The sequence below is a fragment of the Zalophus californianus genome, chromosome 7, assembly GCF_009762305.2.
Source record: "Zalophus californianus isolate mZalCal1 chromosome 7, mZalCal1.pri.v2, whole genome shotgun sequence".
NCBI lineage: Eukaryota > Metazoa > Chordata > Mammalia > Carnivora > Otariidae > Zalophus > Zalophus californianus.
Genome location: NC_045601.1, coordinates 108,425,531 through 108,439,556, shown reverse-complemented (window position 1 = coordinate 108,439,556; position 14,026 = coordinate 108,425,531). Strand labels below are relative to the sequence as shown.

At 57.1% G+C, this 14,026-nt stretch overlaps 1 protein-coding gene across 1 annotated transcript in view; it reads right to left on the bottom strand.

The window, feature by feature from the left end:
* Positions 1–7,932: 7,932 nt before the first annotated feature.
* C7H6orf132 (chromosome 7 C6orf132 homolog) overlaps positions 7,933–14,026 on the bottom strand; it is a 33,463-nt gene continuing 27,369 nt past the window's right edge. Inside the window, exons 4-5 of the mRNA XM_027601401.2 lie at positions 10,379–13,418; positions 7,933–9,727 (exon numbers count right to left, since the gene is read on the bottom strand). Of these exons, the coding sequence (XP_027457202.2) occupies positions 9,610–9,727; positions 10,379–13,418 (3,158 nt within the window). The 3' untranslated portion in view covers positions 7,933–9,609. The remainder of the gene's footprint in view (positions 9,728–10,378; positions 13,419–14,026) is intronic.

Here is a 14,026-nt window from a genome sequence, read left to right as displayed (position 1 = left end):
GGAGGGAAAGGGCGAGTCTCCAGGGCCCTCAGGTTCCTCTCTTCTCACTACTCACAAACCCTCTTGATGCTCCAGTTTCCTCACCTGTCGACCGGGGGTAATGCTTGTTCTTCAAGGGTTGCGAAGTAGGAGGTTTGCCCTCCAAACCCTCTCCAAACTGCAGGCTCAAGGACCTCTGGCCACCTTCACCAGAGCCTACTCTCAAGTGGCCATCACAATGGGACTTCAGGGAGACCAGGCTTCAACCTAGATTGCAGGGTTTCTCAAGCTGACGTTTTGGGCTGGATTGTAGGGGGCGGGGGGCTGCCCTGTGTGTTGTAAGACATGAGCAGCATCCCTGACTCCTATCTACTGAATGCTCAGATTCCCGCCAGGTTTGATGACCAAAAGTGTCCAGACATTGCCAAATGTCCCCTGGGGAGCAAAATTGCCCCCAGATGAGAACGACTGAGCTAAAAGTAAGCCCCAAGACTGTGCATGTTCCGGCACCAGCAAGAGACTGGTGGAAAAGGAATGGGGGCAACAGGTTTTTTTTTTCCCCTCTCAAATCAGAATGTGTCTTCAGCTGTTCTCTTTGTTTATTTCCCCGAGGCTAGAATGTTCTGGAAGACAGTGTTGTGTCATACTTCGGAGTCTGACCACTTGCATAGGAATCCTGGCTCTGCTGCTTGCTAGCTCTGTGACCTTGGGCAAGTTACTGAGCCTTTCTGTTCCCCTGTTTCTCATCCATACACTGAGGATAACAAAAATACCTGCCTCCTGGGGCTGTTGGGAGGATCCCATGACATAATACATGTAAATGCTTAGGACAGTACCTAACAAGTCTTGCAGGACAGGTTCCCTAGGAGACGGAGATTTTGTGTGCGGGGAGTTTCTTGCGGCGGGGTGGGGGTGCCTTCAGGATGCATACTCAGTGGGGGAAGGGGTGGGGCAGAGGGAGAAGCTGGGCTTCCTGAGCTTGGGGGTACTGGGGCCATCAGAAGCCCTGGAGCTAAAATGACCCTTCAGAGTTGTCCTGAGTTGGGGGGGTGGGATGCCTCGATCAATGCATGGGGGCTGCCCCCAGGGAGCAGGTGTGACCTTGGACAAAGGTGGCTCTATGGTGCAAAGGACAGTTCTCAGGGAGGGACTCAGCTGAGCAGAACTTCAGTCCTAAAAAGGGAAGGGGGCGGGGCGGGAGGCAGGGCTGAGAGTGCTTATTGGCTAGTATTGTGGGATTGGATTTCAATAGAAGCTAAAATGTTTTTAAAACACCCTGGCCAGTGGAGAAATTACTCCCAGTTTAACAGTGCGCCATGCCTGTCTCCCAGTATCCTGCTTGTCCCAAGCCTGCTGTCATTTATTGCCCTCCTGGAACAAGAGCGGGCAGGCCGAATCCAGAGAGGCATGGGCCACACTCACCCCGCCTGCACTGCCCCAGCCCAGAGACCAAGGCAAGGTCACTTGGCCCGTCAGTACTTTAGATTCTTCTTAAAGATGGGAGTGGTACCGCCTACCCACAGTGAGGAGAGAGGATTAAATGGGAGACCACATGGCAGCAGTTCTCAAAGTGTGGTCCCTGGGCCATCAGGACTGGCCTCCCAAACCAGGAACTTGTTGGAAATGTGAATTCTCAGGCCCCATCCCAAATCCACTGAATCAGGAGCTCTGGGGAAAAGTTCTAGGAATCGGTGTTTTGACAAGTCCTCCAGGGCTACTGATGCACGCTCTAGTTTGAGAATGACTGGTGTACGGGACAGCACTTAGCTCTGGGTCTGGATTCTGGAAGGAGCCGTGTCAACCTGAGTTGAATCTGAATCTGGACGCCCTCCTCCCACCAGCCTTGAGGTCAGGGGCCTGTGAGCAGAGCGCCACCTGCTGGTGACAGCCAACCATGTGCGCACATAGGGTCACACACATGCACACACAATCGCCTGTGTGCGCACGTAAGGGTCACACACACACACGGATTCAGGGCCATGTCTCACACACACACATACACACACACACTCGCCTGTGTATGCACATAAAGGTCACACACACATGGATTCAGGGCCATGTCTCTCTCACACACACACACACACAGAGTTGCCTGTGTGCACACATAAGGGTCACACACACACATGGATTCAGGGCCATGTCTCACACACACACACACACACACAGTCGCTTGTGTGCGCACATAAGGGTCACACACACGCGGATTCAGGGCCATGTCTCACACACACACACACACACACACACAGTCGCCTGTGTGCACACATAAGGGTCACACACACACACGGATTCAGGGCCATGTCTCACACACACACACCACACACACAGTCGCCTGTGTGCGCACATAAGGGTCACACACACACACGGATTCAGGGCCATGTCACACACACATACACAATCGCCTGTGTGCACACATAAGGGTCACACACACACACACGGATTCAGGGCTACACCCATGAGCAAGGAAAGCAGTGCTGGATATCACAGCACATTGCCCGGAGGTCCTCTCCTCACTCTCCTCCACTCTCCCTGGAGAAATCAGGTTAAAGTGAATGTCAAGGGGCTCCTGGGTGGCTCAGTCGTTAAGCGTCTGCCTTCTGCTCAGGTCATGATCCCAGGGTCCTGGGATCAAGCCCCGCATCGGGCTCCCTGCTCCGCGGGGAGCCTGCTTCTCCCTCTCCCACTCCCCCTGCTTGTGTTCCCTCTCTTTCTCTGTCAAATAAATAAAAATTTTTTAAAAAGTGAATGTCAAGGGCAGCTTTCAGTGGCCAAGACAGGTCACCAAAAGATAGCAGTGTGTTTGAGTCAGTGATAATGGGCACTCCTGACCAAGGGTTTAAGTGTTGGACACACTGAAGGAAAAGCAAACGGCAGCTCTGCCCTGCTTATGCACGGGCTCCCACTGGGGTCACGGAGCTGAGGACAGCTTTGATGACTGGTCACAGGCCAGTAAGAGGAGCCACCCACAGTGCTTCGCCAACAGTGTCCCATGTGATCACCTGCTCTACTGGGCTACCCAGCTCTCCTGGGTGGGAGAACTTTGTATTCTCCTGCTTTTTATTCCAGCTGTGTGTGTGTGTGTGTGTGTGTGTGCGTGTGTGTGCGTGTGCACACACACTCACATGTCTCCTGATCTGGACTGCGAGCCTTTTGCCTGGCTCTTTGGCTTGTACTGAGTGACACTCCCTAGCAGTGTTGAATGGAATTGATGGGGCTTTGTGCTAACCTTAAGAATTTGGAACAAATGCTGAAAAGTTTTGAGCCAAAACACGGAAAGATCCCAGACACGATAAAGGAGTGATAGAGAGAGCCCAAGCCCAGGAGCCCACCAAGCCCTCTTTGAGTGGCTCAGAAAATAAGCTAGGTATCAATGACAGGAAATGGCAGGAGATACACCTCTGCAGTGAGGAAAGGTACAAGCAATCAGGAGGCTCCGTCTGTGGAAGACAGAGACTGGAGAAATTCAATCTTGAAGAATGCGCAGGGAGCTGTGGCAGAGAAAGCTGGCTGTGCCCACTTCCGAGAGCAGCCCTTGGGGTCATGATCCTAAAGCTGAAGTGGACGAAATGGAAAGCAGCAAGTCTGGTGAGTCCGAGCTTGGTGCTTAGATCTCTGCTAAACCCCGAGAACACCATGCAGGTAGCTAGCTGTTGAAGGGAAACAAGACTTTCCTCTTGAGGGAGGGCTCTCCAAGGGGGGGAGGGCTGGAGAACAGGAGCTGTTCCTTCCCATCATCTGGCCCACATTTGGCAGAGCCTTTCCCGTTGGTCCCTGTTGCACAGGTGGGAGGAGCCATGGCCCCAAATAACATTACTTGAGACTAAAGGACATCCAAAGAGGAGTTAAACAGAGCGAGAGTCCTCTGGCTGGTTGGGGCTGGCATCTCCGGGAGACTGGCTTACTCGCAGGGCACAGAGGCCCTGACCTGATATGAGGGCTGCCTGCCACCTCTCGCCCTGGCCCTTTTTTAAGGCTGGGAACAGCCTCACCTGGTAGCATCACCTCCTAGACCTCCCGTCTCCACTTAGAGGGTAGCGTGTCTCAGCCTTCCTGGCAGGAGCCACTTCAAGGCACCCTGACACCTTTGTGATGAAACCCAAGACCGCCCATCTCTAAAACCATAATTTTGTGCCACCCGAGAAACCTCAGCAGTAGGTCAGGTGACACACCTCCAGAAACAAGACAGTTACGTGGTCACTAGTCCGTGGGAGACATGATCTTTGCCCTCCAGGAACTTAAATGGTGCTTGACAGTATTTGATTAAATACTAACATGAGGGGCACCTGGGTGGCTCAGTCGTTAAGCGTCTGCCTTCGGCTGGGGTCGTGATCCCGGGGTCCTGGGATCGAGCCCCGCATCGGGCTCCCTGCTCGGCGGGAAGCCTGCTTCTCCCTCTCCCACTCCCCCTGCTTGTGTTCCCTCTCTCCCTCTCTCGCCGTGTGTCTCTCTCTGTCAAATAAAGAAATAAAATCTTAAAAGAAGAAAAATAAAGTTTTAAAAAATAAATACTAACATGAATTCATTCAACAAACATACGTTTAGTGCTCCTACGAGTGCCAGGAGCTGCACCAGATGCTGGGGATACCGTGAGGAATAAGACCGGCAGTCCTTGCATTCTGGAGCTCACCAGCTGCGGGGGGAAGGAGATGTGGAGCAAGTTATGCCAATGTGAGGGGACCAGGGGGCCCTGGGAGCCTTTAGCAGCAGCTGGTGCAGCCCAGGGGGTGAGAGGTGTCTGAGCAGAGCCTGCAGGGTGAGGAAGAGCCGGGCAAGGGAACTGGGAGCCGAAGTGTGGAGGGAGGCGTTTCTGAGCAGCACGGGGCTGCGGAGGGCTTCCTGCAGGGGCTGATTTCAGCTGGGCCTTGAAGAGCAAGTCAGCCCAAGGAAGTGGAGGGGACAGAAGCAGTGAGGAAGGAATCAGCGTTTGGGGATGGCAGGGCCATGGGCCTGGCTGCTCTGGTCTCAGGATTGTGTGTGAAGGAAGTACGGGAAAAAGAATCCCTTTTGGAGAGGTGGAATTTGAGTGGCTGGCCAGGCATCCACCTGGAAATGTGCAGGGGGTGCTTTCTCATTAGAAATGTGGACCTCTGGGATGCCTGAGTGGCTCAGTCTGTTAAGCGTCTGCCTTCGGCTCAGGTCGTGATTTCGGGGTCCTGGGATCAAGCCCCATGTTGAGCCCCATGTTGGGGTCCCTGCTCCTTGGGGAGCCTGCTTTTCCCCCTCCCTCTGCAACTTCCCCTGCTTGTGCTCTCTCTCTCTCAAATGGATAAATAAAATCAGGAAAGAAAGAAAAGGAAAGAAAGAAAGAAAAAAAAGAAAGAACGAAAGAAAGAGAAAGAAAGAAGGAAAGGAAGGAAGAAAGAAAGAAACGTGGACCTCTGGTGTGGAGGGGCTCAGTCTTCCGAAGAAATTATAGCGAAGGAAGACTGGAGGCCAAGGTCAGGGTGCTGAGACACCTGGGCGGGGGAAGGGGGCCAGCCTGAAGACAGAGAAACCCATAAGAACACACTCTGTAGAAGCTCAGCGAACGGTTCTCCAGGATGGAAAGGAGCAGTTCCTCCAAGCCAAATGTTAGCGAAGCTTCTACAGCTCCAGGAATTGGCAGGGGGGCACAGGATTATTCACGTAAACGAGTGAGCATTCCTAATGCATTGTCTTGGTCTCACCCCTCTCCCAGCACTGCCCCTTCTCTCACCTTCCTGCTAAAAATATCCCCAGAGGCCCCAAACCCAGGTCTACAGCAGTTGGCCATCCCTGGGGCTTCGGAGCAAGGAGGCCCAGGTTCTCTGCCCGGTATCAGTGGCCACCCATCCTGGACAGCTAATGATGGGACACCAGCATTGCCTTTGAGCGGAGGACATGAAAGTGGCCATGGGCTGCTGTGGGTAGGCAGGTGAGGTGAGCAGGCAGGGGCAGACCTGCCTGACAGCTTGGCACTGAGGTCACCTCTCTCCCATACCTGCCGGTCCCAAGTCACCTCTATCCTCCAGCCTCCCACAGAAGGGAGGGCGAGGCTCACTTGGAGCAAGAAAAGCCTCCCCCCTTAAGTAAGGGGGCCCCGGGAAAAGCTGGGCTCCATCCGGGAGGCTAGGGCTTCCAGCACAGCCTGCCCTGGGACCTGCCTCAGCGGCTGCCTCACAAGAGAGGCGGGGTTCTGGCCCGCCTTGGGCCACGCCCAGGGAGCCGCTGGGAGGTTCCAGAAACCAAGGTGCAGCCAGCCTGATCCAGGAACACCTGTGCCACCCACGCCAATTAGGGTTTTCTGGCACCCGAGTACCTGTACCCTCCTTAAGCCCTCCGGACCCGTGCTCAGCTAGAAAGGAAGTTTGGGAGGTGGCATGATGGGGCGAGGGCTGAATGGGTGAGGGGGTACAGTGGGAAGGGAGGCAGCTGTAACGAGGTTCGCAGTTTGGAGGCAGGTGGGCTATTCTGAGCAACTCACTTTTCTTCTTAGCCTGGATTTTCTCACTGACAAAATGGAATTAGGAGTATTGTTACAAGGCCAACACGTTTCAGAGGATTGTCACAAATAAACAGAACCAGTGAACTTTCCAAACCGTCAAGGTCAGGTGTTGCTGGTTTCCATGACCGACCAATGTCGCATTGGGAATTTTCCGTGTGAAGTCCATGGAGCCCTAGTTGGAGGGAATCTATGAACTGCCTGAAATAATGTGGTAAAAATGCATGGGCCAGGGCATCTCTGTAGGTGAGGATCCATAGTTCTCAGCAGCTTTTTATTTTAATTTTTTTCTATCCCCCATCAGCAGCTTTTTAAAGAGGTCTGGGACCCTACAAAGTCTAAGACCGACTCATGGCGCAAGTCTGTCCTTGTTGTGTTTCAGATGAGTTAGCGGAGACCCACAGTGGCACAGCTTGTCTGAGGCAGCACCATAGGTGGGGCCCTGGTCCCCCAGCCTCCACTACTCCCCTCTGCCCCTCCCATGTCAGGTAAGGGGAGAGGAAAGTTAGGAAGATCAGGGAGGGGTGAGGAGGCAGAGCCCCAAGTCCTGCAGGGAATTGGGGCCCCCGTCCTCCGTGTTACCAGGGTGAGGGCCTCACAGGGGAAAGGAGCAAGATGAAGCCCAGGCTAAGGGAGGCCTGGGAGGTCCCTCCTGGAAGCACGAGCTGCTGAATAAATGAGTCATCCTCCTGGTCTCCCTTCCCACCCCCACCCCAAGTCGGAAGACTCAGAGGAGGAAACACAACTCTCTGACACCGTCTTGAGATAAACACTCTGGTTCTCAGTTTCCTCTTCTGGAAAAGTTGGAGATACCAAGTCAGAGCTTTACGGAAAACTGTGAAAGACCCCACACAAATGTAAGGTAGTCACCAGCCAAAAATGCAATTTATTGAGCAACTACTGACTGCCAGACACTTGCTGGATGCTTTGACGAAATTGGCATAAATGTCACCCCTTCAAGAGGCCCGCCCTGACTGCCTGGTGAAGGTAAATCCACTTCTCTCCCCCACTGGCCAGTTATTCTCACACTTCCTGTGCCTTTCCTTCCCACCACTTATTATAATGTGTGATGTTTCTGGGTGTTCTTATCGCCTCTCTCCTCCACCGGACTTGCCATGAGCAGGAGCCACATATATCCATGCTAAGCACAGTGCCCACCGCCAGTAGTCCCTCAAATACTTGTTAATGAGCACCTGACTGTCTCTGATCTTCACAGCAGCCCCAGGGAGGCATTATTATCATGCCCATCACACAGAAGAAGAAACTGAGGTTCGGAGAGTCAAAGAGACTCGCTTAAGGATGCAGTTTGTTATCACCAGACTTTAGCTCTGCTTCTTCCCCTTGAAGGATTTCAAGAACGAGAGAGCCTAAGGGTCAGAAGAGAAAGTGTGGGCCCGGCAAAATGGCTCCCCGGTTCAGCTGCCACCCTGTGCTCAGCCTTCCCCGGCGGAGCTCTTCCAACCTCTCATCACACTGAAGTAGCTTCGAGTCATCAATCCACAGCCACAGAGCTGAGGCCAGTCCAAACTGGCCTGTTTATTTCCCAAGCCAAGTGACAGCCAGCCCTTCCCCTCCCTCCAGAGCAATATACAGCTGGGAGCCCACGCCCCACTCCTCAAACCTGACACAGCAGATAAATTAGTGAAGTCTTTTATAAAACATTGTACAGGGAAAATACATACATATATATAGGGCCAGTGCTGGTGTTGGGGTGGGGTTCGCTTCTTGAACACAGGTAACCAGATCCTGCCCCAGCAGGGTGCCGGCACTCTCCTTCCCTGAAGTGGCTCACCTGCTGTCCCCACAACCTGGTACCCGGCTGGTTACCTCAAGCCATAAAGGTCCAACATCTTGCCCCCAAAGGGCACTGCTTTCTGGCTGCCCCTGCAGGCCTGCTCCTGCGGTGGGCCCCTCCCTGCCCTTCCTCCTACCAAGGCAGCCTGCCTTGGCCTGGTCCTCGGAATCCGGCCTGGGGAGGGGACGAGGAAGACTGTTTCCTGACATGTGTGGGGAACACATGTCATCCAAATCAGAACTTCTTTTGAAAGTGGATGGGGGTCTAATTCACTGGCCAACAGGCATAAGCTCACACTGCTCAGGCAAAGGGCCCTACCGATAGGTCTCCCCTGCTCGGAACTGGCCCAGTCCTACCACTCTAGACCCTTCCCAAGCGCAGTCCCCGTCAGCAGCAAACACCTCTCAGATCCCAGTGCCCATCTCTGCTACCTCCCACTCTGCATCTTCTAGCATCTTCACTATGCATTCTAAAGGCTCCATAATACTGGGGACCTGAAGTGTTGGGATTGGGAAGGGTGTTTGGGTAGGATGCCCCCACCAAATCCCAAATGTGTTCTGGCTGTATTAGGCCTTTGGTGTCAAGCCCCCAGGCCTTCTGGCTCCTCGGGCCCAATCCCCCAAGTCATGGCTGCCTGGGTCTGGCTAGGAAAACATGACTTTACCCTCTGTCTCCCACCCCGTACTTGCCAAGCCTTCTCTCCCTAGGTTTCCCGGCAGCTGAGGTAGCTCAGGGCCAGGGCCGGGGCGACCGAACCATCAACCCTCCCTATCCCCACCTTTGGCTGATGCAAAGAACTCTGTTCCAGCACTTTCTCCACATGTTGTCCATGCCTATGTCCTTGGTCCCACCTCAATGTGCCTTCTATGCTAGGTACCCTTAGGGTGGCAAATGGTGGATTGGTGGAAGCTAAAGAGATCAACCTGTAGTTCCCTGCACCCCTACCCAGATGGAGCTGGGCCTCAGGCCTTTGGGAGCACCAGAGAGCCGATCACAGCCATGGAGACGGACTCAGAGTTAGCACCCCGCCCCTTGCTTTTAGAACCTGCTCAGTAGGCCATGCTTGTAAAACTGCTTTAGGTAAGTCTTGCTAAAGCAAACAGTAGATAGGGGAGGCTCAGGCTCCAGGCCCTTAAAGGCTCCTCTTCTCCTCCCTATTTCCCCCTCCCCTCGCCCACAGCCACCCCAGTGCTTTGGGAAACAGAAGCCCACTCTTGATCTTTCCGCCACTTCTCACTCGTCATCTGTCTGTGTTTGGGTAACAAAGACTCTTCCATGTTTAAGCCAGGACACCCAACACCTGCCACATCCCTCCCACCCCCACAAAAACAAGTGCCCAGATCTGACGCCTTGGAGTAGAGCTGAGAACACCCGGGGTTCAGGACGGGGCTTTCCGGTGGTTCCCCGAGTAGGCATAGGAGATGGGATGGCGGGTCCCAGGCCTCACGGTGAATGTGTTGATGGGGCTTCCATAGTGGGGGGTGCTGTGGGGAGACCTGGGATGGGGGAGCAGGAGAGAGGGAGGTTAATATTTGCAGCTAGTTAACCAACAGCCCTCCCATCTCCCTCAGGGCACAAGAGTAAAAGATGTGTAGCTCAGCGCTGTGGTATCTGCCCACACAAGCCCCGGTGGACAGGGTGGGACCTGGGTGGACCAGTACTGATTCCAGACACAGGGCTCCTCCTCCCAGCTAGGCTTGGCGGGCCTCAGGATAGCGCCTAATACCCTTCTGTTTGGAACTCTTCACTTCTAGCCTGGGTCTGGATCCTTCTCTGTGTCGCTGGGCAATCCCCATAGGCACACAAGGGCCACTCAGGTCTCCCCACCACACCACTCTTAGCCTGCAGCTCTGAGTCTCTACAGAGTGGGAAAGAGAAGGTAGAAGAGGGGGAGCTGGTAGGGAAAGAGAGAACAAGGGAGAGGGTGGGAAATAAGTTAGCAGGTCAGGCAACCGCCCACAGCGCTCTTCCAGGTTAAGCGCGCCTCGCGTCCCTTTCTCTGCCCAGAGAGCCAGAGGAGAGAAAACCCAACGTGCCCGGACTGGTGGCCACGGCCTGGTGGGCTCCTCTGGGGCCCCGAGGGCAGGGCCTCCACTCACCTTGGCTTCCCACCCCGGGCTGCGTTCCTCGCCCCGCCCCCAGCTCACCTGCCGGCCGTGGGGGCGAAGCCACAGTCGCCGCCGGGCGCCTTGAACTTGGCCTCCCCGCGGGCGGCGCCCTCCATGGACAGCCTCCGCGCGTGCAGGCCTCCGCGGAGCGCGCGGCCCGCCGAGTTGACGCGCCGCATTTCCGGGCCTCCGGGCGGCGGCCCGAAGCAGTTGGGGGAGCTCAGGCTGCGGCCGGTGGCGCCGCGGGGCTGCCCGGGGCTGCGGTGGGGCTCCCCGACGTACAGGCGCTTCTTGATGAGGGAGCGGCCCCCGCCCGAGAAGCGCTCCAGGCCCCCGGCCCCCGCGTGGAGCGCGCCGGCCGGAAAGCGCGAGAAGCCGCGAGGCGCCGAGGGCTGCCCCAAGTCTGGGAAGTTGTTCCGGGGAGGGGATCCCCGGCGCCCCAGATATTGGAGGGTCGGGGCGGGGGGCTCAGGGTCGTTGCTGAACTCTGGCGGCGGCGGGATGAGCTCAAAGTGGAACTCCCCCTCCTCGTCATCGTCGTCATCCCTCTTGCAGGAAGGAGAAGGAGGGGACGAGAAGGATTTGGGCAACAGGCGGCCCCGGGGGAGGTTGGAGGATGCCGGCCCTTCCCAGGCCGGAGGGACCTGGGGCTCCGCCTTTGTCCCGTTGTGCCTGAGGCTTGGCTCCGTGCCCTCCGGGTCTCCGCGGATTTGGGGCTTCCACTGACTGGGTACGGTGGGCTGTGCCGACGAGGCCAGCTGGGCGTCCTTCTCGGCCTCCTTGGGTAACTTGGGGACCACAGTGAAGGAGTTGGGCCGGCCCTCGTTGTGGAAGATGCTGTCAGAGCCTGCTTGGGGCTGGCTGCTGTGGCCACGGAAGGTCCCTGGCAGGGAGGACCGGCCCAGGGCCAGCCCTCCTGGCCTCCCCTTCTGGGCTCTCTGCCTGGCTGCAAGGAGCAGGGCCATCGGGGAGCCTGGCTGCACCACCTCCCCAGTCACCGGATGCCTGAGGAGTTCATCGGCAGGCTGGGCTGAGGTGGGGGGCTTGGCCGGCTGCCCCTGGGGCTCCTTCACCTCCGCAGGTTCCCCTGACCCTACGGCTGAACCTGTGGCCCGCGGTGCCGTCCCAGCAGCAACCTCTTGGCTGGGGCTTTTCTGGCTGCGACAGAGCTTGTAGAGAAATGTCACCTCTTCTCCGCCAGGAGATCTCTTTGGTGGGAGGGCTGGAGCTGAGACGGCTCCTGGGGTAGGCGGCTTACTGGGCTCTGTGGGGCGCCCTTCTGCCTCTACCTGGCGGGGCACTGTAAGTTCTTGAGGTTTGGGCTTCTCCCACTGCCCAGCTGGGACTGGGTTCTTCTCTATCAGCTGGGATGATGTGGTGGGCGCAGTTATGGCTGCAGATGGTATGGCGGGCCCGGGCACAGCATTAGGTGGTGTGGCTGGCCCAGGCGCAGGCGCAGGCTTGGGTGGTAGGGCTGGCCCAGGAGTGGCCTTGGGTGGTGTGGCTGGCCCAGGCACGGCCTTGGACTGAAGTGGTGCGGTTGGCAGAGGGGTGGTGGATAGAGGGGGCAGATTCTTGGCCACAGGCTTAGAGAAGTTGCCATTATCCCCCCTGTTTTCAAAGATTCTTCCCCCTTCTAGCCGAGGTTTGGGAGGCAGAGACCCTACGCTGGGCTTGGCTTCCTTCTCTGCTGATGAGGAGAACCGGGCCTCCAGCTCACTGCGGATCTGCCGGACACTGGGAGTTGGGGCATCTTGGGGGATGTAGTCCACAGGAGGGAGGGGCAGGCTGGTGGCAGTCCCCTTGTCGGGCAGGCTGCAGGGACTCTTCTCAGGAACGCTTGGAAGGGTCTCCTGCTCTGGCAAGCTTGGAGGAGCCTCTTTCTCTGGCAGGCTGGGGCCCTTCTTGCCCTCCTTTTCCTCAGAGGCCACTGCTGAGCCTGCCCTGTGACTGAGGAATCTGTCGTCCCTCCTGGAGCCACAGAGATAGGCTGCCAGCTCACTCCGCAGCTTTTCCATCTGGCTGGGATCCCTCCAGTCCACAGGTTCTGAAGAGGCTGTGTCCTCTGGGCTGGGGGGGGTCGGTTTGGGTTTGGGAGCAGGGGAGCTGGATTTGCGACTTTTTGCAAACACCGAAGGTGGAGGAGCTACTTTCTCAGCAGAAGGTAAAGGAGGGGCAGCTGGGGGGAGGGGCGGTGCTGGGGGGGGTTGCGGGGGTGCGGGAGGGGCCAGGGGAGGGGCTGGCGGTGGCGTCTCAGCATGTTCTTTAGTCCGGGACTGGGACTGGCCCAGTGTGGGGCTGGCTGGTGCTGCAGCCCTGAGCTCCCCTGGGTGGTCTGGCTCAGGGGCCCTGTCCGGGTAGACCTGGGACGCGGGGCGGATGTGGAAGCTGGGAGGCAGTGGGAGTCGATTGGGGGCTTTCTTGGTGGCCTCTTCTTCCTCTAGAGGAGTCCCCTGTGCTTCCTGAACTGGGATGGATGAAGTCCTGACTGGGGTTGGGGGAGGCACCTTGAATGAGCGTGGGAAAGTGAGGTGGGGTTCTGGCTTAGGGCCCAGAAGACTCCCCTTTGGCTCAGCTGGGCTCTGGGGGGGGCTGGTTCTGGGGGCCTCTGGCTGCCTGCCATTCAGAGCTACCTCCGATTTCCACTTGGTGACACCCCCAGGGGGAAAGAGGCGAGTCCCTGTTGTATGAGGAAATGCTGGGGGTGCTGGGGCTGGCAGAGGGGGTTGGGGTGGGGCTAGAGAGGCCAAGGGTGGGGCAGGAGGAATGAAGTCAGGAGGGGTGGGCGTCGATGGGGAGGAAAGGGTGGAGACAGGGGCTGGGGCCCCCAGTACTGGGGGTGGAGGTGGGGCTGTGCTGGGTGGGGGTGGGGGTTCCAGCAGCAGGGGAGGCGGTGGGGGCGCCATGGAAGGTGGAGGCGGTGGGGACTCCTCTCGAGGTTGTGAAGTGTCCAGGGGTGGCCCTGGGGCCGGGCCTGGGGGCGGTGGGGGGATGAGTGGGTCCTGCCCATAGTGCCCAGGCCTCAGGTCACCCACAGAGCTGTACAGTCGGAGGCTGCCGTTGACTAGTGAGCTGGTACCTGAAAGAAGGGAGAAGCAAAGAAAAGGGGGACAATGAAGCCAACCAGCCTTGCCCATCTCTTCGGGGCGGCACCCAAGAGAGTAACTGGCCAGTTTCATGCCTTTCCTCCTGAACATCAGGTGAGGGAGCAGCAATGTCTCCAGTCTCCTGAGCTGTCCTGGGAGTGAGCCTCTCCTTTCTAGGGAGGGGCCCCTGCTTATCCTGGGCACAGCCACTGGAGCCCGGACTGAATATCCTCTGTCTGCTTCACTCCTCTATGCCCTGCTATGTGCGGGGACTCCCTTATCCTCTGGCTACAGGTGGGTTGAGCCGATGGACGCTGCTGGCAGATCAGAGGGTGGGGGCAGAGAGGCCAAGGCATTGAACCCTCGGCTCCCTTCTTGACGGGCCACAGTCAGCAAGGGCTGCTTTTCTGTCAGGTTAGCCCCTGTCCGACAGCTCAGAGCTAGGAGTAGCTCCCCACTGCTCCTTTGGCCTCTGGGGCACCACATCCACTTCAGTCCCCAAACCCTGCTCACACCCCTGTATGTCACGTCATCCCTTTACTAAACGCTTTGGTTAGCCCCTTTGAGTTGCCATCTGTTTCTCATGGGGGCCTCGGCTGAT